The following is a 27,104-nucleotide window of genomic DNA, read 5'->3' as shown; positions in this document are numbered from 1 at the left end:
CACATATTCTCTTACCATGATAATAAAACAGAAGGCTAGGTTTGGAGAAATGAATCTTGTGTTTAGAATATGGTTTCTTAATTCTAACACCAGTGAGGGTTTGGGGCTGGGAACTTTTTGCTCTGGAAAACTGGTCTGTACTGCAGTATGTATAACAGCATTATTGACCTGAAATAATAATCCTAACCCCACTTACAAGTGACTACCAAAAGTGCTTCCAGACATTGCCTGAGGAAAAACAATCACTCCCACTAAGAATTACAGATTCATATGGAAATGCAGATTGATGTTTACATAAAAACTTCACTAATTTTAGCTGTTATTCACTGGACATGGTGCATATTTTACAGGGTGAAAATACCACAAAATACTGTCACATATGACTAATGCTATTGAAAGTAAGGATAGCACAATATAGTAAAGTTTGAAGACAAATATATCTACAAGTAGATATATGCTTACTACATATTCAACAAACCATTAGATAATCATAATTATGGTATAGGGGTTGCCTCAAATGAATAATATTTTGTTTTCAATTTGAGGGGGGAGAAAGTAATGATTAAAAAAAAAAAAGAAATTCCAGATTGACAATTTTTCCATTTTACACACAGATTTTTTCCTTTTGAATATGTTAAGCTTCCTTACTCATAAAATAAGTACATGTTAGGCTGGGATTGTGGCTCAGTGGTAGAGTGCTTGCCCAGCACATGTGAGGTACTTGGTTTAAATCTCAGCACCACATAAAAATATAAAAATAAAATAAAGGCATTGTGTCCATCTACAATTAAACAAACAAAAAACCAGTACATGTTCACTGGAGAAAATGGAACGCAGAAAGACATAAAGAAGAAAAAATATCATAATTCTCGGGGGGGGGGGGGGATAATTTGGATACTACATTCTTGCACTGTTTTTCTTTTTAAAATATGGATATGTAAGGATATGTCTATATCATCGTTGTAATCCATGAAAACAGGACTCTACATAGCTGGAAATTTCATCTTTCACTTTTTCTACTTATTAAAATAGAGCACATACACAAAAATGTGTACAGAATTCAGTGCACAACTCAAAATTCTGATGTAAATATAGCTGTGCAATATCAATATCACCCTTCAGAAGCCTCCATTGTGCCCCCTTTACGATTATAAGCCCAAAGACAGTAAAAGTTTTTACCTGTTTTTAAACTAAATTGAATACAAATACTCTTTCATATCTAGCCTTTTTCACAACATTATGCATATGAGATTTGTCCACACTGTTCCAAGCAGCTATAGTTCACTGACTGCGATTGCTACATAGCATTTCATTCTATGAACAATCCCCATTTATACACTCTACTGATTTTTGGCATTTGGACAGTTATACAAAGAATATTCAATTATTTAAAATAGTATTGCAATGCACATTCTTGAGTATTTTGTGGACCATCTGGATAAATCTATTACATACTCAGAAGTGGAATTGCTGGGTCATGGTATAAAAACACACTAGTGTAAATTAATACTATATTATTTTTTAAAACTGGTGCTTTCAAAAAGGCTTATAAAACAACATTTTACAATTAATTGTTATACAATCTATGTAAATGATGATATAACACCCAGCCATTAAAAATATTCTTTTAAAAGAATGGCATGCCTGTAACCCAGTGAATCAAGAGTCTAAGATAGGAGGATCTCAGGTTCTCAGCCAGCCATGATAACCTAACTCAGCAAGACCCCATTTCACAAATAACAAAGTTTGAGGGTAAAGCTCAGTTATAAAAACCCCAATTATTCACTCTACTGGTTTTTGGCATTTGGATATCTATACAAAGAATAATCAGTTAAACAGTACTGCAATATATATTCTTAAGTTTTTTGTGGACTCTCTGGATTTGCTATATACACATACACACAAACACACATACACACCCCCACACACCAAAGAAGATAAATGATCCAATACCAGAATTCTATTAGGTGCTTCTTATACCTGAATGAACCAGCAATTTTTCTACTCTCATTTACACTATGCCATTTGAAGAATCACAAGGAGAAAACATGTATTTTCCCTAATTGGACAAGAGAAAAATAATACTTTGCAGTACTGAGATATTCAATAAAATTGGACATTCACAGCAGGCATATATGAGATGAGAACAATGTATTTATAACTGAACTGTCAACATACATACACAAACCATGTTTTCACTACATCAGAGAATGGAACATTTTCAAAACAGTGAAAATCAAAGCAAATTTGACACTATATCAATGGAAAAGCACAGATTTGTCAAGAAACTTGTGATCATTTGAGCCTCCATGAGAACAAAATTTAAAAATAGTCTAAATGTTAATACAGTAATATGACATTGTATAATGTTTAAATCAGGTTAATATACTTTATCTAGGTTTTGAAATGTATAGTTCATTCTTATTACCCAAAGAAACCCTACTGTACAAGAGCACACCAGAACTTCTTAATTAGATCTAACTGTAATTTAGTACTCACTGATGTGCCCTTCCCCATCACTCCTTTCCCCCTGCTTTCTCCACAGTAAACACTATTCTACTATCTTATAAACACTATTCTATTCTTGACTTCTGTAAGATCAACTTTTAGATCCAAGTGAAGTTCTTATCTTTCTGTGCCTGGCCTATTTCAATTAACATAATAATCACCAGTTCCATTCATGTTGTCAAACATGACACGATTTCATTCTTTTTTATGACTGAATAGTCACATTTTCTTCATCAATTCATTCACTAGTGGACACTTGTTGCAATTTTTTAGTTATTGTGAATAGAGCTGCAATAAACATGGAGGTGCAGACATCTCTGACATAGATTTAATTTCCTTTGGATATATACACAGGAGTACAATCTTATGGGTGCATCTCCACCAACACTGAAGGGCTTCCTTTCCTTTATATCCTTGCCAATGCTCATTACCTTTCAGTCTTTTGGGTAACAGCCAAACTTACAAGAGTAAGGTGATATCTCACTCTGGTTTTGACTGGCATTTCCCTTTTCATTAGGGATGTTGAGCATTTTTTTATATACCTGTTGTCCATCTACAGGTCTTCTTTTGAGAAACGCCTATATGCATACAGTTTACTGCCTACCCTTTTGGGGCGGGGAGTGGGGTACTAGGGCTTGAACTAAGGGACACTGAGCCATATCCCCGCCCCATTTTGTATTTTATTTAGAGACAGGGTCTCACTGAGTTGCTTAGCGCCTCGCTGTTGCTGAGGCTGGCAATGAACTCACAGTCCTCCTGCCTCAGCCTCCCAAGCCACTGGGATTACAGGCATACACCACTGCGCCTCGCCTACTTTTTTTCTTTTTTAATGTACATATTTTTTTTTAGTTTTCAAGAGGCCTTTATTTCATTTGTTTATATGTGGTGCTGAGAATCAAATCCAGTGCCTCACACATGCTAGGCAAGTTCTCCACCATTGAGGACAACCCCAGGCCCCGGCCTACTTTTCAATAGCTTTTTATTCTATTCATTTATTGGCATTTTTTGTAGTTTCTTATGTTTTCTGAATATTGACCCATTATCGTATGTATTGTTTGCATGTATTTTTTTCTTTTTATGGGGGATGGTTGCTTTTTTTTCCCCGTTTTTGTTTTTTGCAGTACTAGGGATTAAACCCAGGGCATCATGCATAGACAAATAGTCTACCACTGAGCTACATTCATAGCTCCCATTTTGTATTTGGGAGGGTTGGAGCAGTGAAGGAGATTGAAGACAGGGGTGCTGAACTACTGAGCCACATCCCCAGCGCTTTTTCATATTTTTTGTTTTGAAAGTGGTTTTCACCAAGTTCCTTTGGGCCTCACTAAACTGCTGAACTGGCTTTAAACTTGTGATCTTCCTGCCCCAGCCTCACAATCGCTGGGATTACAGGCATGTACCACCATACCTGGCCTATTTTGTACTTTTTAAACCATTTTATTGAGGTATGAGTGATATCTGTGAATTATATATATTAAATGTACTCAACTGGTTGAGTTACTAACCTAATGCTTTTACACACTATAGAAATTGAGACAAAAGGGCTAGAGCTGTGGCTCAGTGGTATAACTGCCTAGCATATATGAGGCAGTGGGTTCGATTCTCAGCACTTCATATAAATAAATGAACAAAATAGAGGTCTATCAACATGTAAATAAAATAAAAAAGAAATTGAAACAAAAGAGATGCACTCACATGGACAAGCAACACTACATATAAAATGTGCATATTTTAGCCCAAGTCTAATTTCTCTTGTAGGTTCCTTTTATACAATAGGAAACAGTTAAAAAAAAAAAAAATAACTGCAATTTTAAAACAAAGTAATCATCACTGAGTTCCCAAAATCAAGAAAAGAATAACTTTGTTTCTGTTGTAGATGATCTAACCAAGAATGCTGAAAAGTGTACAAAAAAAAAATACACACACACACACACACACACAACATATATATAAAAATAAAATTTCCCTTAAGGGAAAAATCCTTATTCCTACCATGAAAATCATAATGATTAAAAATTAGATATAGTACATCAAAAACTATGAAAAGACCATACCTCATCAATAAAGTCCAAAAAAAATTTAAAGATTTTAATTCCTCTTTACCTGTTGTTTCCTAAATTTTCAAGGCAACCTTCAATGAATCTCATTCGAATCTGTCTATCCGTAAACCAACATACTAAGGAACAGAGAAGTTTCTCTGCTTCATTTATTAATCCTTCAGAAAGATTAACCTACAAAAAAGTACATGCATAAAGTTATTATTTATCCTGATTACATTTTGCTGTAATTATATACTCTTTTGATTTTAGTAAATAACTTACTGCATCATCATCTTGGACTATATCCCACAACAAAGTATTTCCTTTCTTGCAAACATTATCCAAATTAATGTCTGTCACAGCATTACTGTTGAATTGATGTTTATGAACTGCAGGTCCTAAAGGGTCAAAAAAGAGCACACTATAGACAAATACAACTGATTGAAATTGGCAATTAAAGCATTCATTCATAAAGTTAAAAACCCAAAGAAAAGTGTAAAAATAAAGCTCTTCTTAGATCACAAAGTAAAAATACACTAGCAATAATTACTTATAAATGGCAACAAATGTTTAGAATTAAAACTACTCCCTTTCCATTCTATTATTTCTTTTTTTAAAATATTTTTTTTAAGTTGTTGATGGACCTTTCTTTTATTCATTTATTTATATGCAATGCTGAGAATTGAAACCAGTGCCTCACACATGATAGGCAAGTAAAGTGCTCAAGGAGCCACAACTCCAGCCCTCTATTATTTCTAATAAATATGACTAGTGTTTTTCATATACCAAGGTTATCTATTTATAAATACTTGAAACTCAAGTATAAAGAAGATGAGATATCTGAAATAATACTTTAACCAATGGGCATTCCTCTAGATGACCTTCTTATTATTAAAATATAATTAAAATTATAATATTCTCTTATAATTTCTATGATTCAAAAGGGCAAAAGGCCAAATTATTTTTATCAAAAAAGACTATCCCAAAACATTCAATTAAATTAGAAGTTCTAAAGTTCAGAATTTCTGAATGCTAGGCTAAATAATTACTTGTTCTGTTATATTAACCAAAAACACTTTTGTGCTTTGTTTTGCTGAAATTTACCTATTGAATTGTACATGTATAATGATTTTCTTAATTTGAGAAAGGTGTGGCTATCAGCACAATCCTGTTTTAGAACACTTGCCAACACTCCAGAAAGTTCCCCAGTTCCTAGTTAATCCCTGATATCACTCCCCAGTCTTAAATTGTTTCAAAATCCCCGTAAATAGCCTTTTCTGGAAATTTCATGTAAAAGGAATCATATAACATGTGATCTTATACGTGGCTTCTGCTACTAACATGTTCTTGAGAATCATCCATGTTAACACACATTTATCAGTAGTATGTCTCTTATAATTAGGAAGTAATATATTGTTTTATAGAAATATGTATGCAGGGGCTGGGATTATGGCTTAGTGGTAGAGCATTTGCCTCACACCTGTGAGGTCATGGGTTCCATCCTCAGCACCACATAAAAATAAATAAAGATACTATGTCCATCTACAACTACAAAAAAATATTTTTTAAAAAATGAATGCATTCACTAGTTAGAGGACATTTACATAATGGTTTTTGCCATTATAATGAATAATGCTACCATAAACATCTGTGTAACAATTTTTGGATAACATATGCTTTCTCTCAGTTACCTATAACTGTAACTGCTGCATCTTGGTATATGTATGCATAATATTTTAAGAAATTGCTAAACTGTTATGCCATTTTACATGCCTACTAATGGCATGGGAGGGTGCCCGGTTCATGTTTCTCTTCATTCTAAGACTATGGTTAAGGCCAGCTGTATTTTCAACCATTTGATTAGGTGTGAAATTGTGGTTTTTAATTTGTAATTCCCTAATAACTAAAGACATTGAGTATCTTTTCATGCTTATTACCCACTCCCATATCTATTTCGGTAAAATAAATCCTTCCCCAATATTTAAATCAGTTGTCTTATTACTGTTATAAAAGTTATTATGTATTCTAGATATAAACATATTATTAGATGCATAATTACTAAATATTTCTTCCAGTCTTGACTTGTCTTTTGGAGGGGGGCTATTATTTACCATTTGAAATTAATTTTATTAAAGATGGATTATGTGGTAGGGGTGTCGTTCAGTGATAGTGTATATTATTCAGGTTGCCTAAGGCTCTGGGTTCATCCCTAGCACCACTTAATCAAACACTGTTTAAAAGCATAAATAATCAAGGCCAAGAACATTTCTATCATCCCAGAAAGTTCCCTCATGATCCTTTACAATCACACATTACCCACCAAATGCTAGGCAGTCACTGAGCAATCTTCTGTCATTACAAATTACTTTTGACTGGCCTAGAAGTACTTCTATAAGTACACATATGTGATATATAGTATCAACTCTTGTTGCTAGCTTCGTTTGCCATAGTGTTTTTTATTTTTATTTTTAGTTTTAACAACTAATGGTGTTGGGGGCTGTAGCTGTAGCTCAGTGGTACAATATTTGCCTCAGAGGTGTGAGACCCTGGTTCGATCCGAAGCACCACATAAAAATAAACAAAAGATATGTGTCCTTTGGGAAAAAAACAAAAAAAAACCCTAATGGTGTTGAGTAACCACATCCAGTTAATTCTAGTTAGGTTCTTATGAATGAAGCAGGTATGATCACTTTTTTACAATAAATCTTTTTATAGATATTCTTTCATCTCTTTTGGATAAAAAACGTAGGGCAGGAACAGCTGGGTTATGTGGTAGGTATATATTTAATTTTGTAAGAAGCTGATCTATCCTCGGGACTATAAAATAGGCTGGGGGCACACAGGGTAGAGGGGACATGACAATGATACACCAGTTAAGTGACTATATTTTATATACTTCAAGAACAATGTAAAAGAGTTTCATTTCACATTCTTAATATCAGTCTTGATATCTTCAGTCCTTAAATTTATCCATTCCAATAGATGTGTAGTAGTATATCACTGTGATTTTAACTTATATTTTCCATATGATGAGACATTAATAAAATAGTTATTGGCGGGGGATGTGGCTCAGTGCTACAGCACTTGCCTAGAATATGTGAGGCCCTCAGTTTGATTCCACAGCACTGCCAAAAAAAAGAAGTAGTACTACGTACTAATCTTTTCTTTTTGGGTTTGTTGTTGTTGGGATCAAAACCAGAGGGAATTAACCACCAAGCACATCCCCAGCCTCTTTTATAACTTTATTTACAGACAAAATATCTTTGAATTCCTTAGGGCCTTAACTAAATTGCTGAGGCTGGCTTTGAACTTGCAATCCTGTCTCAGCCTCAAAAGCTGCTAGGATGGGCTGGGGATGTGGCTCAAGCGGTAGCAAGCTTGCCTGGCATGCGCGGGGCACTGGGTTCGATCCTCAACACCACATTAAAAAAATAAAATAAAGATGTTGTGTCCACTGAAAACTTAAAAAAAAAAAAAAAAAAAAAAAAGCTGCTAGGATTACAGGCATGTAATCCTGTAATTACAGTGGGGAAGGTGCCTGTCATTTACTAACCATTTTTAAGTATATTCTTTTTGAAGCATCTTCTGCCCATGTTTTATTATTATTATTTTTAAAGCATCTCACTATGTTGTCCAGGCTGGCCTAGAACACCTGGGCTCAAACAATCCTCCTGCTTCAGTCTTCCAAATAGTTGGAACTGTAAGTATATGGCATTGCAGCTGGCATCCATGTTTAAATTTGATTATTTGTCTAAATGTGTTGAAGATTCTTTATAGTGCTAAAATTTTGCAAAACAAGGTGAATTCTAAGTGGATTAACACATATAATCATTCTGGTCAACTTCATGAAAAAAGTTATGCAAAATATTGACTAAATAAAAAAAAAAACATGGAAAAAGAAAATGGTGAGGATTTTAAAATATGGCTTCAAATTCAATCTGATGACCTCAATCTTAACCTATTTACTCCACAACAACCACAGTAACACAACAATAAAAGTCAAGGCAACTACCAAGGAATATTTGAAATCAGTAAGTTATTACCAAGATTCATGAATTGTGTTAAGTCTGATCTGGTCTTTTAGCAAAAATACAATGCATCAGGTTTACTTGTAATGTACTATCATATCAAATCCTATTTCATAGCCTAGTCATGTGCTAATGTTATGCTAACTAAGCAAGAGGATGGTTGGGTTTGGGTGGCTATGTATATGTGCCTGTATATTCATTACTATGTTGCCGAGGCTGGCTTTAAACCCCTGGGCTGAAGTGATCTTCCTGCTTCAATCTCGAAAATGTCAGGACTGCAATGTTCTACTCTTTAATCTCTTCTATCCTCCAGATCTGGTCATGTTATATTACTTTCTTTAGATCAATCTAGAATAATTAGTATGATCATTTCTCAAACATTTTCATCATCACAGTAAGAAGAAATGCATTGGAAGAACAGAAGTTCTTTAGAACAAACAAAGGGAAATGAAAAAAAGGGAAGGAAAATGGGAACTGGACAGACAGTAGAATGAATCAGACATTACTTTCTTATGTTCATATATGAATATAAGACCAATGTAAATCCACATCATGTACAATCCAAAGAATGAGAAGTTATACTCTATGTATGTATGTCAAAATACATTCTACTGTCATGTATAACTAAAAAGAATTAAAATTAAATCAATTTTTAAAAAGAAAGAAATGCCTTGCTCTTCAGCAGTTACCCTTCCTTATCTCCCCAACCCTGCCAAACCTCTCAATCCATAAACAACTAAAATACTTTGTCTATAGAGATACGCCCATTTTAGATATTTCATATAAATGAAATCCTATAATACAGAATTGCTGTAATCTCCTATTATTTTTTCTTCTTTTTTTTTTGGGGGGGGGGGTATATGAGTGTATGTGCACACATGCGCATCTTTTTTTTTTTTTCTTTTTAGTACTAGGGATTGAAACAAGGAGCACTTAATCACTAAGGCACATCCCAAGCCCTTTTTATATTTTATTTAGAGAAAGGGTCTTGCTGAGTTGTATAGGGCCTTGCTAAATTGCTGAGGCTGGCTTAAAACTTGCAATCCTCCTGCCTCCACCTCCAGAGCCACTGAAATTACAGGCATGCACCACCATTCCCAGCTCCTCTTACTTTCAGTTCCTTTTTTTAAGGGGGGGGGGGGGGAGTGTGGTGGGGGTGCTGTGGATTGAACGCAGGGGCACTCAACCACTGAGCCACATGCCCAGCCCTATTTTGTATTTTTATGTAGAGACAGGGTCTCATTGAGTTGCTTAGTGACTTGCTGTTGCTGAGGCTGGCTTTGAACTCGCCATCCTCTCGTCTAAACCTTCCCAGGAGCTGGGATTACAGGCATGTACCACTGCAGCCGGCTCCTATGATTTTGAAAAATAAAATCCATACAGTCATCTATTTTCTAAAATATAAATCTGTAATTTCCTTAAACATTCTTAATAAGCATAGCCTTTTCCAGCTGAACATCACTTGATAGAAATGCAGTCTTTATTTATATTAACAATGGAGTATTTAAACTGATATCACTCCTTTGGAAAGATAATTATCATACAAAATTGTTTTGGCAAAAAAACTTAAGTATCATAACATTAACTGTTGATTTAAGAATATAAATTATTTCTGCTTTGAAGAAAGTAATTTACTTTACTTACTACAGAACCTTACCTTGACTAAGATGTTCATGGTAAATAGATGCTAAATTGGGAAGATGTTGTTGGAGATGAGATGTTAGTTCTGCATGCGAATTAATCTGAACTAGTTCCTCTTCACATCCAGATTCTTCACCATCAAAATCAGCCATATTTTTTTCTGATTTTGCACTGACCTGCGAGCTGCTGCAACTGACGTCATCTGCACTTAGCATATCATCAACCATATGCCTAAAATACAAAGAAAAGCACCGTTAGTACTTAAGAAATTAAACATAATTTGTGAATCATTAAAAAAAAAACGCCTCTCTTAAAAACAGTTCGCACAAATTACAACACAATCAGAAACAAAGCAAAACTGGTTTTTGTTGCTGTTGTTACTATTTTGTAGTGCCAGGATCTGAAGGTTTCTTTAAAAAAAAAAAAAAAAATGGAATGTTAATGAGCTTTATAAAAACTACAGACCCCAATGTTAGAACTATTATTTGTGATTTAACAATGTGGACATATCATACTTTAAAATATGTACAAATGAATACTTATACCTTGCTAGAACAACTTCAGAGAGAATTCATTTTGGCAAGATCAATAATACTCCCAGTTATGTATTATTTCATAAAGTCACAAAGTGAAACCTTAAAATTTTTTTACATTTGTTCATACATCTTCAGAATCAAATGGGATAACTACCAGGGAAATATTTCAATTCATGGCTGCAATCTAGACAGAGATAAGATTAATTGGAGTACTGGAGATGTGGATGAAAGAGTGCATCCTTAGCATTCACAAAGCCCTGGGTCCAATCCCCAGCACCACCAAAAATAAATTAATTGGGAGATTTTTAGCAGAAACACAATTCATCAATGTATATTGTAATATATATCCCAAAACCTATTTACCAGGCCAGCATGCACAACAAAGATACATAAGCACTCACTTTTAAAACATTGTACTGAATACTGAAAAGAATGTAAAAACAAAAAGATGAAAAACTAACAAGAAGAAAAGTGCAGGGTTAATTTAGACACACACAAGTAGTATCAGACACCTGGAATATAGAAAGAAAGAGCGTAAAAAATTAAGTCATTATATCTTGTGGGGTTGACTTCTTTTTAACTTATTGTTAGGATGGGTGACAAGACAGATATGCAACATATTAAACAGAACATACTGCATCTCAGCTTTACAATGAACTGTTCTGTTTTCATCATGAACAGTGCTAGGAACAATTTTGAATGCACACACCCTTAATATGAGACATTAAAACAAAGAATCTCAACTAGGTGATTCTGCCCTCCAGCAGGGCCATCTGGCAATATCTAGAGACATTTTTGTTATTCTAAACAAGAGTATTTATAATTATTATTATTATTATTATTACATATACGACTGGCTTCTAGAGATAGGAGCTATGTAAACCGTTCAATGTTCTACAATGCACAAGACAGAATTCACATTGCTGAGAATTCAAACCAAAAAATTATATGGCCCAGGGGTTGGGGTTGAGTGGCAGAGTGCTTGCCTAGCACATGCAACGCACTGGGTTCGATCCTCAGCACCACATAAAAAAAATAAGTAAAATAAAGGTATTGTGTGCAACTACAGCAAAAAACTTAAAAAAAAAAATTATATGGCTCAATATGTCAACTGTGTCAAGACTAAGAAACACTGCCCTCAATTTAGATATGTTAGTAACAGAAAAAGGAAACAAAGTAGTTAAGTACAAATATATAGTGCACTTAATAATTCTGGAAGATCTAGCAAAATGTCATGGCTAAGAAAACTCATTCTGACAAATCACATATTCATGTTTCATCAACTCAAAATACTACTCTTTGGCTAGGCACGGTCATGCCTATAAGCTCAGCAACTGAAGAGGGTGAGGGAGGAAGATTACAAGTTAAGACCAGCTTCAGCAACTCAAAAAGACCCTGTCTCAAAATAAAACTGTAGGGCTATAGTGGGGTGGGGGTGGGGGGTGGCTCAGCGGTAGAGTGCTTTACTAGCTTGCATGAGACATTGGGTTCAATCCTGGGAGAATGAACAAATAAAGGTATTATGTCCATCTACAACTACAAAAATATTCAAAAAGGGGCGGGGGGGTGGGGCTAGGGATGTGGCTCAATGGTTAAGTACTCCTGGGTTCAATCCCCAGTACAAAAAAAAAAAAAATACTACTCTTTTTAATGACAATAATAAATAGCAGCTAATACTTACTGAGCACTTATTTTGTGACAATCACATTAGTCCACAAATTGTCACAGTAAGCCCATGACAGAGGTACTATTACTATTTTTCCAATTTTATAGGTGAGAAAATTAAAGAAAAATTAAATATTTGGCTCAATGTAATATCACTAGTAAGAATCATTATTAAATACTATGGGTATAATTCACAGATAACCAAAAAAAATTATACTACAGCTTATCCTAATTAGTATTTAATTAGGAAAAGCATTTAATTTCCCTTTTCATCATCACAGTTTAGAAGCAGTTTCCAAAAGTAATCTTGTGGGTTTTTTTTTTTCCTTGATGGGTTTTTCTGGGGGCAATGCTGGGATTAAACCCACAGCATCATGCATGCAAGGCAAGTGCCCTACTACTGAGCTACACCCGCAGATCCACTGCATGAGCAATCTGAAATCTGCTTTCAGGCGATACAAGTGCTAAAAGTCTAAATCTGTGCTCTCCAACATGATATCCACTAGACATTTATGGTCACTACACACATGTAAAAAGTGGCTAAACAGAGATGAATAAAAAATTATAAAATATACACTAAGTATTCAAGAATTCTTATTAAAAAATGCAAAGTATCTTAATTTTCATACTGATTAATTTGGAAATGATATTTTAGATAAAACTCATTTAAATATATAATGAAAATTAATCCTACTGCTTCATTTGCTTTTTTAAATGTGCATACTATAAATTTAATTTGACTAGCATTTACAGTTTGCACCATATTATTTAACAGCAATAATCTAGAATAAATTTTAACTGAATAAATGTAGCTAAAATACTTCCGTAAAAGAAATGCAAGCTGAATAGTTATTTTTAAGCAGGCTTACCCATCATGGTGGTGGTGGTGGTGGTGGTGGTGGTGGTGGTGGTGATGCTGCGGACCAATAAATTGACGGCAATTAAATAATTCATTTCCAATACTCTCCCCAAGGAAATCTCCAGTTCGTGTGATACAAGACTCCTGAGAACCTTGTGCTATATGAGCAGCATTTATTTCCCCTGAAATATCATGTTCTGGGTCTTCAGAGTGAGAACAAGCATCCAGCATTCGTATTCGATTATCTACAGATGGCAACGACTCAGTGTTAAAAACCAGGTCCTTTCCTGTTCCATTGCTTGTTCCATTTCTTTCAGATGGGCCTTGGGAATCCCCCAAGCACATGCCTGTTTGACTTTCTAACTTTCTACTCCGAAGATCTGTACCACAACTGGCTTTGGGAGGATTATGACCATGATCCTCATCTTCTTCTTCTTTCAGGGCTTCCATATCTGCAATGTCTTCTGACTGCACCTCACTTCCAGGGCTCCCAGCTGACTGGCTTGCATGGCTAGAATTGACCTCATTGCTAGATCCATCACTATGCCCACTACTGCTACCAGGACCACTGCTTCCATCTTCACCACTGTTGGCAGTCTCATCAGAACTTCCCTGCATGGATTCCTGTATTTAGAAACAAATAGATTTAAATAGTCAAACTAGTAGGAAAAAGTAACTAATATGGAAACACTGTGTTTTTATAAAAGATGGCCACAGTCTTGCCATATTCTTTTGAACTATACAAAATAGAATTTTTAAAAAAGAGGTCAAAAATACTAAAAGGAGAAGACTCAACATGGGTTACATTTATATTCCCAGTTCAAATGATAAACAAGGCAGAAACAAAAATCATTGAAAATAGGAAAAAATAATTTCATACCTCCGTGTCTGAAAGTCTCTGTTGCACATGTTTAGTTCTATTAATAAGCTGCTCATCCATTTCAATGTCACTTCCTCCACTTTGATGTGTATCACTGTTATCACTGCTTTGAGGACTTGCAGCAGGTGACCCTGGAAAGTAGATTTTTTTATTTTTAGTTTTAATTTGTACTAGCATAGACCTAACAGAAGAAATTGATTCTTTGAGTTATTTGCCAAAGCTTTATGCTAAGTAGCCAAAAATACAATCTCTAAATTTGTTCACATTTGGCAATTACTTCTAAAGGTAGATGCACAGTGCCAAAATGGTGGCACACAACTGTAATCCCAGCAACTCAGGAGGCTGAAGCAGAACAATGGCAAATTCAAGGCTAGCCTCAGCATCTTAACAAGACCCTGCCTCAAAATAAAAACGAAAAGGACTGGGGTTACAGCTCAGTGGTAAAGTGTCCCTGGGTCCAATGCCCAGTACCAAAAAATAAAAGTGGATATACACAATTTCAATTAAAAGATACTAATGGTTTGAATCAAAACAGATAAGATAGAGGACAGGGGTACAGTTCAGTGGTAGAACACCTATATAGCATGTGAGAGGCCATTTGTTCAAACCCCAACACTGCCCAAAATAAAAAGGGGGAGGACTGAAGATGGATTACTAAGGTTCATGTCTTCTCAAAATAAACTTTATTACTGATGTTGCTATATAAAATCAATTAACTCCAGAAGACCACTAAAACAAAACTGTAAGTCATATTGTCATGCATTTCTAAAGCTCAACTTACAAGGTGATGGAGCTGCTCTTCTGAGCTCTTCTTCCTCTGAAGGAAAAAGGGGAAGGGGAAAGGAGGAAAACATTCTAAGTGACTGAGCTTTTGGGGGACAGCTTATCAGTTGTTCATATTACACAATCAAAATACAAACAGGGAAACCTGGAATAGCTATTGTGGGTACCTACACAGGAAAGCCTAAGAAAAGAGTAGTATATAATGTCAGGGGAAAAAACTGGGTGTAAATACGTAAAATTTTAGGAAGTCCTTAAGAGTTACATATGTGAAAGATACGCATAAAGCACCTGATGCAGCAGAAAAATATTCAAATGGGGAACATAAAAAGAAAACTATTATGTTCTACTCATAAAATTATTTCTAAATCAAATTTGTTTTAATTTTTAAAGGAAACAATATTAAAGATGAGAAATATCCATACCTACCAAAACTTACTATACCATACTTGATAAACCAAAAACAGGAACCAAAGACAATTTATTAATCCTTTCATATAGAGTATACTTCCCATTCCCAAACTTATCTTGTAATTAAAACTGAATTGTGAATATAGATCAAGTAACCTTTATCTGAAGTGCTCGAGACCAAAAGTGTTTCAGATTTCAGATATATTCTTATTTTTTTAATATCTGCACATACATAATGACATATTTTGATGATGAGACCAAAATCTAAACACAAAATCCATTTTTTATTTCATATATGCCTTTTACACCACTTCCATCTTTAGGTTTATACAAATAACCTGAAGAAGATTTTTCAATACTTTTAGTATGTTTATGTTTTGGCTGTGACCTCTCACATGATGCAAGGTGTGTAATTTTCCACGTGTGCCATAATGTCAATGTTCAAAAAGTTTTGGAATTTGGAACATTTCAAATTTCAGATTTTCAGATTAAGGATGTAAAACCAATAGCAGAAAACACTTCAAATTTCATTAACTTTGTACAAATAAATTAAAATACCATATGCTTTACTAACCTTTCTTATTTCCAATAGGAATATTAGTGTTTAATAAAGATGCAAAAGAACTCTGTTTAGACAGTTGAGCCTTAGCTGCTAGTGCATTATTCCACAATGCTTTAATTAACATGGATGCCAAGTACAGTGTCTAAAAAGAGAGAGAGATTAATTTGGAGCCTTTATGAAACATTGTAGCAAATGTAAAACATTTTTGTCTAACGGAAAGGTCAACAATAAATAAGTGACAAGTAAAATACCTGAATCACAAAATAAGTTGTCATTTTATATTGGGGGGGGGGGTGTTCCAGGGGGATCAGATCACTATTATGTCCTGAATGTATTACCTGTTCAGTGTGAACACTTGGCTCAAGAGCTGAAACCAGATTAAGGAGGTGTCTAAGTGGTACAGGATCCAAATTCTTGATGAGTGAAGGAAACAAGTCATGTATATACCGACTACAATGTTTCAACTACAAAACAGAAATACAGACAATAGTTAAAAATAATTGCCCTATATAAATCACTTGAGATGAAAAAGGTAATACAGCTTAAAATTTCAAGATATTAGTTAATGAACCAGTATTTTTAAGTTGGTAAAATAATAATTACCAAATATCATAAATGGCAGTGTAAAACATAATGAAAATAAAATCTGATTTAAATCTCTTAAAATAGTAATTACCAAATACAATAAATAGCAGTGCAAAACAGTAAAAATAAAATTTGACACAAATTTTATTTTAAAGCAAATTTTAGCCAAATAAATCATAAGCTTAATTTTCTAATCACAACAGAGAAGCCCATAATTAGTTCAAAATCTAAGTATAAAGAAGATGCCATTGAAATGTAGGTACATCATTAATATAAAAGCAAATTAAATACAAAATTAAAATGGAGGCAGTATAACTAAAAAGAGCCAATAAAATTTTTTAAATAAATAGATAAAATAAAGGTATTGTGCCCACCTATAACTAAAAAATATATACATATATATTTAAAATGTAGGAAATTAAAAATAAACTGCAATTCAGAGAGAACACAAGTAAAACATTTCAGATATACTATTTCCCTCATATTAACCATTTAAAAAGTATCTATATAACTTTTACTAGAGTACACAGTAGAAACCCTCTTAACACTCTACAATTAAAAAAAAAGACAAAGAGAAAGACTCTTTCATTTTAATAAGCAGAAATAGCAAGTATGAGAAAAAATGTATTTGTAAAGATATAACTATTGGGCTAGGGTTATAGCTCACTTGCCTAGCATGTATGAGGCACTGGGTTCAATCATCAGCACCACAAAACAAGTAAGTAAATAAAATAAAGGCATTGTGTCCACCTACAACTTAAAAAACATTTTTTTAAGGTATGATTAGCCAGACTTGGTGGTGCACACCTGTAATTCGAGCAGCTTGGAAGGCTGAGGCAGGAGGTTCATGAGTTCAAAGCCAGCCTCAGCAAAAGCGAGGTGCAAAGCAGCTCAGTGACACCCTGTCTCTAAATCAAATACAAAATAGGGCTGGAGGGCTGGGGTTGTAGCTCAGTGGTACAGCGCTTGCCTCAAATGAGTGAGGCCCTGGGTTCAATCCTCAGCACCACATCAAAATAAGTAAATAAAAATATTGTGTCCATCTACAACTAAAAAAATATTTAAAAACAAAATAGGGCTGGGGATGTGGCTCCGTGGTGGAATGCCGAGTTCAATCCTGGGTTCCCCCCAATAAAAAAAGATATGACTAATAGCAGTTTTATGGTTGAAAAAGATTCTAACTGCTAAATCAAAAAATAAGAAATGTAAGACTGGACCAGTAATTACTAATTTAAGGGCTCTCAAAAGTAAAAAGATGAGGTTTCCTATTATTTTCAATACACAGAATGTTTATACAAGGAATGGATATGTATTTTGGTGGTAGAACACTCATCTACCATGTGTCAAGTCTTGTATTTGAACCACAGCACAACACACACACACACACACACACACACACACACACACGAAACTGTACAAAATTTTAGATTTTGAATCTTAAACAATGATTTTTATATTTCATGGATGTAAACCATATAAATTCTGCCTTCACTATCACACAGTCAATATGTATTGTCTAATTCTGAAGGAGAAGGTGAAACTAGAGTAAGAAAATAATATTGGAGAAATTCTATGTTGATGAGACTTCTTTTGAACTACACTATTTCAATACCATTTACTAACACTTATATTTATCCATTAAAAAAAAAAGTGACATGGGATGTAGGTCAGTAGTAGAGTACTTCAATAGGATGCACAAGGCCTTAGGTTTCATCTTCAGCACTGTGAAGAGGAGAGGAAAAGAGGAGGAAGAGAAGGAGAATAATGATGGCAATTTCAAACTACAAATACTGTTTGATTTCAAGAAGTAAAATATCAATTAAGTTCACCACTTTTATAAGCTTTATCTAAGAATGTGATTTTAACATCATTCTGATTAACATTAGAATTAGACAATAGTTCATACTTGATTTTGCCAATAAGCAATTATGATACACGTTTTCTACTGTGATAAAATATAGAATATAGATTTCTGTGCTCACTTCTGCAGCACATATCTGATTTTCTTCAAATTTAATTACTAAAAAAATGAGAATTCCATAAGAGCCTTAATTTTGATAATCAAATTTTACTGGTTAAGTGACAAGTTCCTTGAGAGAAAATTATGAAATTCTCTGAGGAAAAATAATATTAGGCCCTTTTAGATGGCTATATTATAAATGAAAATTCAAAAAGTACAGAAAAAAAAAATAGCATGCCTCTAATCCTAGTAAAGATGGAAGCATGAAGCTGGTTCACAAATCGTCTTCTATTAGTTATTGAGAAGAAAAGGACAACAGGGAGATGGCAGAACACAAAGTGCCAGGAATCCACCTCTCCATCTAGACAATAAATAAACAGCATAAACTGTCTAAGGCATTTTTTCAAGGACTCGAGTTAATCTGAACTCTTACACTAACAGAGAAAAGTTTGGTTGTTAAATTGCTGTAAAAGTTTGGTTGCTAAATTGCTGTCGATCTCCACCTTCAGTGACATAAATGCTATCCATTCCTCCCTAAGGGCAGGGAACTGTTTGGACATCAACAGTGTTTTCTGATGACCTTGCTGGAGCCAGAGTGGGAAATAAGGAACAGTCCTCCAAATATCTCTATTTGGTGAAGTACAGATACATAAGATGGCTACAACTGTTTTTAAAAAAAAAAAAAAGTGAAGTTAATATCACAAGATTTAAAGGAGCTGAAACTTATTTGGAGGACATTTAAAAAACAACTATATATGGTTAAGACAGATAAACTGACTTGCAACAACAACATGTGAAAGTTATCATTAGAAAATAATCTAATAATTAATGGCAGAAATTTTAATAAATTAGCATTCATATATTCAAAAAAAAAAAAAAAACAACTATATACACTGGTGAAACGACTATATACACTGGGCTACTGTGTATGCCCAGGGAGAGATACAGGCTTAGAAAAGATCTGAACATATCATTAGCTTTCATAATAGTCTGATCTATTAACAAAGTAAACCACTATATCAATTAAAAAGACCAAGACCTGAAATAGAAAGAAAATTTGATTTCAACACTTAAAACACTGCAAAGTTCAAATGGCCAGTTTTTAACTGAACTCTGCCCCTGCTCCCCCCCCCCCAAAAAAAATCACAAGGGGGAAAAAAAAAAAGCAAAGTATTATCCACTTGAGGAACAAAATGAATAAACAGAAAAGGTATCTGAGAGCTGGCCAGGTAGTTCACACCTGTAATCCTAGTTATTCAGGAGCTAAGGATAAGAAGACCAAAAGATCAAGGCCTACCTCAGCAACTTTCTGAAACCTGACTCAAAATTTAAAAAATAAAAAGAACTGTGGGCGTGGCTCATTGGAAAAGCAACCCTGGCTTTCATCTTGGGTATCACAAAAGGGGGAGGGAGGGGGGGTGGGATAAGTAAGTAAGTAAGTATGTAAGAGGGCACATCTGATGGACTTAGTACCTTAAACATAGGTGTTTTTAAAGTCACCTATGTTAACAGTGTTCACAGAGCAAAGAGAAGGACAAAGACAGAAAACAAGTAAAATCATCAATAACATACAAAAATTTTATTTTTTAAAATATTTTTTAGTTATACATGAACAGAATATCTTTATTTTCTTTATTTATTTTTATGTGATGCAGAGGATCGAACCCAGTGCCTCACATGTGAGAGGCAAGCTCTCTGCCACTGAGCCACAACCCCATCCTGCTTACATAAATTTTAAAGAAAAAATAAGCTAGGCACAGCAGCACATGCCTCTAATTGCAGCAATCTGCAAGGGTGAGGCAGGAGGATCACAGGTTTGGGGCAGTTTTGGTAAGACACTATTTCAAAAAATAAACAATTACTGAGGTCAGTGGTAGAGTGCTCTTTAAAAAGGTTCCCAGTATAAGAGAGAGAAGGAGAAAGAAAATGGGAGGGGGGAATCTGGAGTGAAAAAGTACAACAACAAATGAAAAATCCACTAGAAGGGTTCATAAAGAGCTCTGAACAAACAGAAGAAAGAATCGGCACACCTGAAAACAACTCAATAAGTCAGTGAGGTTCCGGAGATGAAGGAAAGAAAACAATCTATGGGATACACTGATGCAGACCAACTAACTCATTATAGGAACCCAAAGATAAAAAAGAGAAACACATAAAAAGAATACCTAAAGAAATAATACCCAAACCTGATGAAAGACATGAAACTATAAATACAAAAATTAAAATAAATTCCAAGTAGGAGTTTCAAAGTGACTCATCAATACACAATAAAACCAAACTTCCCAGAAGGCCAAAGGGGGAAGAGAAGCCACTCATAGTATATAAAATCTTCAGTAAGATTATCAGTCAATTTCTCATAAAAACGTTGGAGGCCAGAAGGCAGTGAATTTATATATTCAGAATAAATATATAAAAATAAAATTTAAAAATACCTTTTTTTGAAATAAAAAAAGACCTTTCAACCAAAAATTCTCTATTCAGAAAAACTGCCCTTCAAAATGAGAGAGATTATCAAAATCTAAGAAAAGCAAACACTAAAGGAGTTTGTTATCACCAGACCAGCCCTGTAAGAATTACTAAAAGGATACCCTCATACTGAAGTGAAAGGAGGCTGAACAGTAAAAAAAGAAATAAAAATCTCTGATATAAATATTTAGGCAATTAGAAAAAATAGCATTATTACCATGGGCAGGAAAGAGGAGGAAACAAAGTACTAGGGATTGAAATAAAGCAAACTACGTTATATGTATATATGAATATGCCAAAATGTACCACAGTGTTATGTAGAAATATAATTTAATAAATAAGAAGCAAGCTTTATTATAATTTTGGTTTGTAATTCCACTTGTTTTCTACATTATTGAAATTATGAAGTAAAAAAAGAAACTAGTCTATGTTTTGGGAACACAATTACAAAACTGCAATCTGTAGCATCAATACAAAAATGGGGGATGGAGTCATATAGGAGCACAATTTTTATATAGCACAGAAGTTAAATTGGTGTAAATTCAAATTAGACATACCTTTAGGAGGTTAGGTGTAATCTCCATGTTAAACACAAAAATTAGTGAAAAGGGAATAAAAATGTTTCACTTAAAAAAGCAACTAAAAATTTCTTTAAAAAAATTACAAAGAATAAAGCAACTAAACAAAAAAACTAATAGGGGAAAAGGACAAAAGTGACTCTGTGACAAGCTGAAAACAAAAGGCAAAAAGACACAACTATCAGGATTTTTTTAAAAATTTTTATTTAAATTAGTTATACAGGACAGTAGAATGCAATGATGCACTTTGATATTTCACACATATATGGGATATAATTTTTCATTTTTCTGAGAGTACATGTTACAGAATCATATTGGTCATGTCACATATATACATACAGTAATAATGTCCATTTCATTCTACTATCTTTCCTATCCCCACATCCCCTCCCCTCTCCTCTCCTCCCATTACTTCCCTCTACCTTATCTAAGGTAATGCTATTCTTCCCTAGTGCCCCCCCACACACATTATTGTGAATTAGCATCCACACATTAGAGAAAACATTCGGCCTCTAGTTTTGTGGGATTGGCTTATTTCACTTAGCATGATAATCTCCAATTCCAACCATTTACTGGCAAATGCCATAATTTTACTTTTTTAAAGCTGAGTAATATCCCATTGATTATATATACCATATTTTCTTTATCCATTCATCTATTCAGGGACACCTAGGTTGGTTCCACAGTCTAGCTGTTGTGAACTGAGCTGCTATAAACATTGATTTGGCTGCATCACTAATAGTATGCTGATTTTAAGTCCTTTGGGTAAAAACCAAGGAGTGGGATAGATGGGTCACAGCGTGGTTCCATTCCCAATTTTCTGAGGAATCTCCATACTGCTTTCCAATTTGAAGTCCTACCAGCAATGCATGAGTGTACCCTTTTCACCACATCCTCAACAACATTTATTGTTGCAGTAATTATTTTTAAAGCATTCAATCAAAAGACAGATCAGCAGAATGGATTAAAAAATATGCTTCAACTACTATACAGAGGTTCACTTTATATCCAATGATACAAATAATGTGAAAGCAAAAGGATGTAATGAAATACTCCATGCAAAAAGTGAGCAAATGCAAACTCAGCTGGCTATACTAACATCAAGTAAGATGGAATTTAAACATTAAAACAGTTTTAAGAGCCCGTCGCGGTGGTGCACGCCTATAATCTCAAATGATCTGAAGGCTGAGACAGGAGGATCACAAGTTCCAAGCTAGCCTCAGCAACCTTGAGGTGCTAGGCAACTCAGTGAGACCATGTCTCTAAATAAAATACAAAAAAGGGCTGGAGGTGTGGCTCAGTGGTTGAGTGCCCCTAATTTCAATTCCTGGTAACCCCTCTGCCAGAAAAAAAATGTTATAAGAAAAATGGAATTCACTTTGATCTAAAAATCTCTCTTGGGTACATATCCAAAATAATATACAGGGGGCTGGGGATGTGGTTCAAGCGGTAGCAGGCTCGCCTAGCATGCGTGCGGCCCGGGTTCGATCCTCAGCACCACATACAAACAAAGATGTTGTGTCCGCCAAAAACTAAAAAAAAAAATACTAAAATTCTTTTTCTCTCTCTCCCTCTCACTCTCTTTAAAAAATAAATAAATAATAATAATAATAATAATATACAGGACCTCAAAGAGACACTTGCACTCCCACAATCACTGGAATATTATTCACAATAATCAAGATGTGGAAGAAATCAAAACATCAAAAAAATGAATGAGGCTGGCACTCAATGGTAGAGCACTTGCTAGGCACATGGGTTCAATTCTCAGCACCACATAAAATGAAATAAAATAAAAGTATTGTGACAAGCTGAAGCTAAAAATATTTTTAAATGAATAACAATTGTGTACAATGAAACAAAATGCATTCTGCTGTCATATATACCTAATTAAAATTAATTAATTAATTTAAAAAAGAATAAACAAAATGAGTTGAATACATAAAAAAGAATCTTATTCAGCCTTATAAAGAAAAAAATCTTATCACACGGTACAATATGGATATATCTTGAGGAGACTACACTGTGTTAAGTAAAGCAAATCACAAAAGCACAAATGTAGTATGGTTCAAAATCACAGAAACAAAAAAGTAGAAAGGAGAGTTACCTGGGGGTACATGGAGGGAGAAATAAGAAGGAACTATTCAGTGGGCATAGAGTTTCTGTTTTATAATATGAAAAAGTTGAAAAAGTTCTAGAGATCTGTTACACAACAATGTGAATACTTCACAAACTGAATTGTACAATTTTTAAGCACAATTTTTAAAAATTTTAAGAAATTATCAAAGACAAAAAGATTTTATTAATAAAAGGTTCAATACAAGAAAATATAACAGTTGTAACCATTACGAAGCAACAATAGAAATAAAAAGAGAAATATAATAAAACAATGGTATTTCTAATAGAAATAAAAGAGAAAATAAGGAAGGCAGACAAATAAGAAACAGAAGACTTAAACAACACAATAAACTAAAGAAACCAAACACACAGACAGAACACCCCATGCTACAACAGGAGAAAATATATTATCTTTACCACATGGGACAGTCTTCAAGAGAGACTATGTTAGATCAAAAATTGGAGGGAAAAAAAAAAGCTATCATACAAAAATTTTTCACCCACAGGAAGACAAATCTAAAAAGCAATATCAAAAAGAAAACTGGAAAATATGTAGACATTAAGCAATAAAAACAAATCACAAGAAGAAATCACAAGGCAAACTAGAAAACACTTAGATGAATTAAATAAAAACACAAGGTGGGGTCAGGGGCTGGGGTTGTGGCTCAGCGGTAGAGCACCCGCCTCACACCTGTGAGACCCTGGGTTTGACCCTTAATACCACATAAAAATAAATAAGTGAAATAAAGTTATTGTGTCCAACTACAACTAAAATACAAATATTAAAAAAAAAAAAAACACAAAAATAACAGGATGCAGAGAAAGCAATGCTCAGAGGATTTGTTTTATTTTGGGTGGTGCTAGGGATTAAACCCATGAATGGCCTCATGCTTAGTAGGTAAGCACTCCACAACTGAGTTATACTACCAGTCCCTTAGAGGGAAATGTATAACTATAAATCTTAGTTCATATTTATAAATGCAAAGCTATATTAAAAATAAAAGATCTCTCTGGGACCGGGGATATGGTTTAAGTAGTAGCGCGCTCACCTGGCATGTGTGAGGCACTGGGTTCGATCCTCAGCACCACATAAATATGAAATAAATATATAAAAAAGATAAATAAATAAAGATCTCAAATGAACAACAAAACTTTTAAACATGGAGAACTAAAAAACAAAATAAATCCAAAGACAGCAGAAGGAAGGGAATAAGAATTAGAGAAGTTAAAAAATAGGAAATAGAAGACCAAATGGAGGTGGGGATAGGATCCAACAAAACAAAAATGGGTTCTTCTAAAAGATAAAAGATTTAAAAGATGACAAACATTTAGGTATATTTACTTAAAAAAAAAAAAAAAGAGAGAAAGGCTGGGGACATAGCTCAATTGGTAGAGTGCTTGCCTTACATGCACAAGGTCCTGGGTTCAACCCCCAACACCACAAAAAGAAAAGGGAAAAAAAAAAAAAAACAGTCAATACAACTGGAACTTAAAATATTACTACTAAACTTATAGATATAACCAAAGATTTACCCCTAAAATCAAAACAAAACAAAACAACCCATATTCATGAATGCTACTTATCTCTTCTGAGATATTTGGCAAAAATAAAAAAAAAAAAAGGCATCCAAATTAGAGAGAAATATGCAAAAACATCCCTATTTGTAAATGACATATATAATCATACATACACATACAGAAAACTCAAAAAATTCACAAGAAAGCTATACAGCTGTGAACCAAATTCAGTTTCAAGATTCAAGATCAATATGAAAAATTAGCTGTTTCTACAAATCAGTAATGAATAATACAAAAAGGAAATTAAGAAAGCATAATAGCATGGCTGAGCATGGTGGCACAGGTACTCCTTAGACTGAGGCAAGAAGATTTGAAGTTTGAAGCCACCCTCAGCAAGAGGCTGTCTCAAACATTAAAAAATAATCAAAAGTAAGACACAGGCACACAAGAAACACATTATCAAATTTCAGTAACTGCAAAAAAGAAAAGCATTTTACAAAATTGAACATCACAGCTGGGCCTGGTGGCACATACCTATAATCCCAGAGATTCAGAAGGTTTGGCAAGAAGATGAAAAGCTTGACACTAACTTAGCAAGAACCTAACCAACTAAGCAACAAGACCCTATCACAAAAAAAAATTTTTAAAAGGGGAGAGGGATGTGATTCAGTGGTTAAGCGCCCCTGGGTTCAAATCTAGGTACAAAAAGGGAGAAAAAAAAAACATCTATTGAGGATTTTTTTAAAAAAAATTTTTTAAAGGGTAGAAAAGGGGTTGGGGATGTAGTTCAGTAGTAGAGCACTTCCCTAAATGTGTAAGGCCCTGGGTTCAATCTCTAGTACTACCAGCACCAAAAAAGAAAAAAAAAGTAGAAAAGAAATTTATCCAACATAAGAAAGTTCATATTTACAGCTACCATCATAATCAGTAGGTACAAACTAAGTTTTTCTTTCCTTTAAGATCCTAGACAAAGAAAGAGTGCCCAATCCTACCACTTCTATTCAACTTAGAATAGAAAATCCCAGCTATTAGACAAAAATTAAAAGGCATCCAAATCAGAAAGGGAGAAGAAAAATATCTATTTGCAGATTATGTTCTGTATGTGTGTGCATGCGTGCGTGCATGCGTGCGTGTGTGTGTGTGTAATATATGAATGACAATGCTTAAGATCAAAAAAAAAAAAATCCCAGCAACTCAGAAGAGGCTGAGGTAGAAAGACTAAAAGAGTTCAAAGCCAGCCACAGCAACTTAGCAAAAAGGGGGTGATGGGGCTCTGCAGTTAAGCAGCCCTGGGTTCAATCCCTGTATCAAAAAAGAAAGTTAAGGGCTGGGGATATGGCTCAAGCAGTAGCGCGCTCGCCTGGCATGCGTGCAGCCCGGGTTCGATCCTCAGCACCACATACAAACAAAGATGTTGTGTCTGCCAAAAACTAAAAAAAATAAAATATTTAAAAAAAAAAAAAAGAAAGAAAGTTAAGACTGCAAACTATGAATCTGAATCTGATTAGGGGTTAATTTCCAACACATATTAAGCAACTCAAACAATTCAACATCAAAAAAACAAATAATGCATTCTGCTGTGATATATAACAAATTTAAATTTTAAAAAAAAGCAAATAAATTTTAAATGGGTAATTTTAATAGCTGCATGCACCCATAAGCCCAGTGGCTCAGGAGGCTAAGACAAGAAAACTGAGTTCAAAGCCAGCCTCAGCAACTTAGTAAGGCACTTAGCAACTCAGCAAGACCCTGTCTCTAAATAAAATATAAAAAAAGGGCTGGGGATGTGGCTCATGGTTGAACACCCATGGGTTCAATCCTTGATACAAAAAAAAAAAAAAAGACTTAATATAATTTTCTCAAAAAGAGACATACAAATAGGCAAGTGTGAATACACAGTGCTCAATACAACTTATCAGCAAATACATTCAAAACACATGAGATATTACTTCACCCCTTATAATGGCTAT

At 34.2% G+C, this 27,104-nt stretch overlaps 1 protein-coding gene across 5 annotated transcripts in view; it reads right to left on the bottom strand.

Annotated features, from left to right (window-relative positions):
- The window catches only part of Usp34 (ubiquitin specific peptidase 34), a 219,644-nt gene that overhangs the window by 119,971 nt on the left and 72,569 nt on the right, over nucleotides 1-27,104 (bottom strand). For all 5 annotated transcript variants that reach the window (XM_046423315.2, XM_046423320.2, XM_058572885.1 and 2 more), the window contains 8 exons: nucleotides 16,248-16,373; nucleotides 15,922-16,051; nucleotides 14,938-14,973; nucleotides 14,157-14,287; nucleotides 13,287-13,900; nucleotides 10,233-10,447; nucleotides 4,830-4,945; nucleotides 4,612-4,739 (listed from right to left, as the gene is read on the bottom strand). In XM_046423315.2, the coding sequence (XP_046279271.1) occupies nucleotides 4,612-4,739; nucleotides 4,830-4,945; nucleotides 10,233-10,447; nucleotides 13,287-13,900; nucleotides 14,157-14,287; nucleotides 14,938-14,973; nucleotides 15,922-16,051; nucleotides 16,248-16,373 (1,496 nt within the window). The remainder of the gene's footprint in view (nucleotides 1-4,611; nucleotides 4,740-4,829; nucleotides 4,946-10,232; nucleotides 10,448-13,286; nucleotides 13,901-14,156; nucleotides 14,288-14,937; nucleotides 14,974-15,921; nucleotides 16,052-16,247; nucleotides 16,374-27,104) is intronic.

This window comes from Marmota monax, unplaced genomic scaffold (genome assembly GCF_021218885.2).
Source record: "Marmota monax isolate L192 unplaced genomic scaffold, Marmota_monax_Labrador192_F-V1.1 WCK01_AAM20220418_F8-fsc00015, whole genome shotgun sequence".
NCBI lineage: Eukaryota > Metazoa > Chordata > Mammalia > Rodentia > Sciuridae > Marmota > Marmota monax.
The sequence above is the reverse complement of the archived record's forward strand: the minus strand, read 5'-3'. Positions and strand labels throughout refer to the sequence as shown.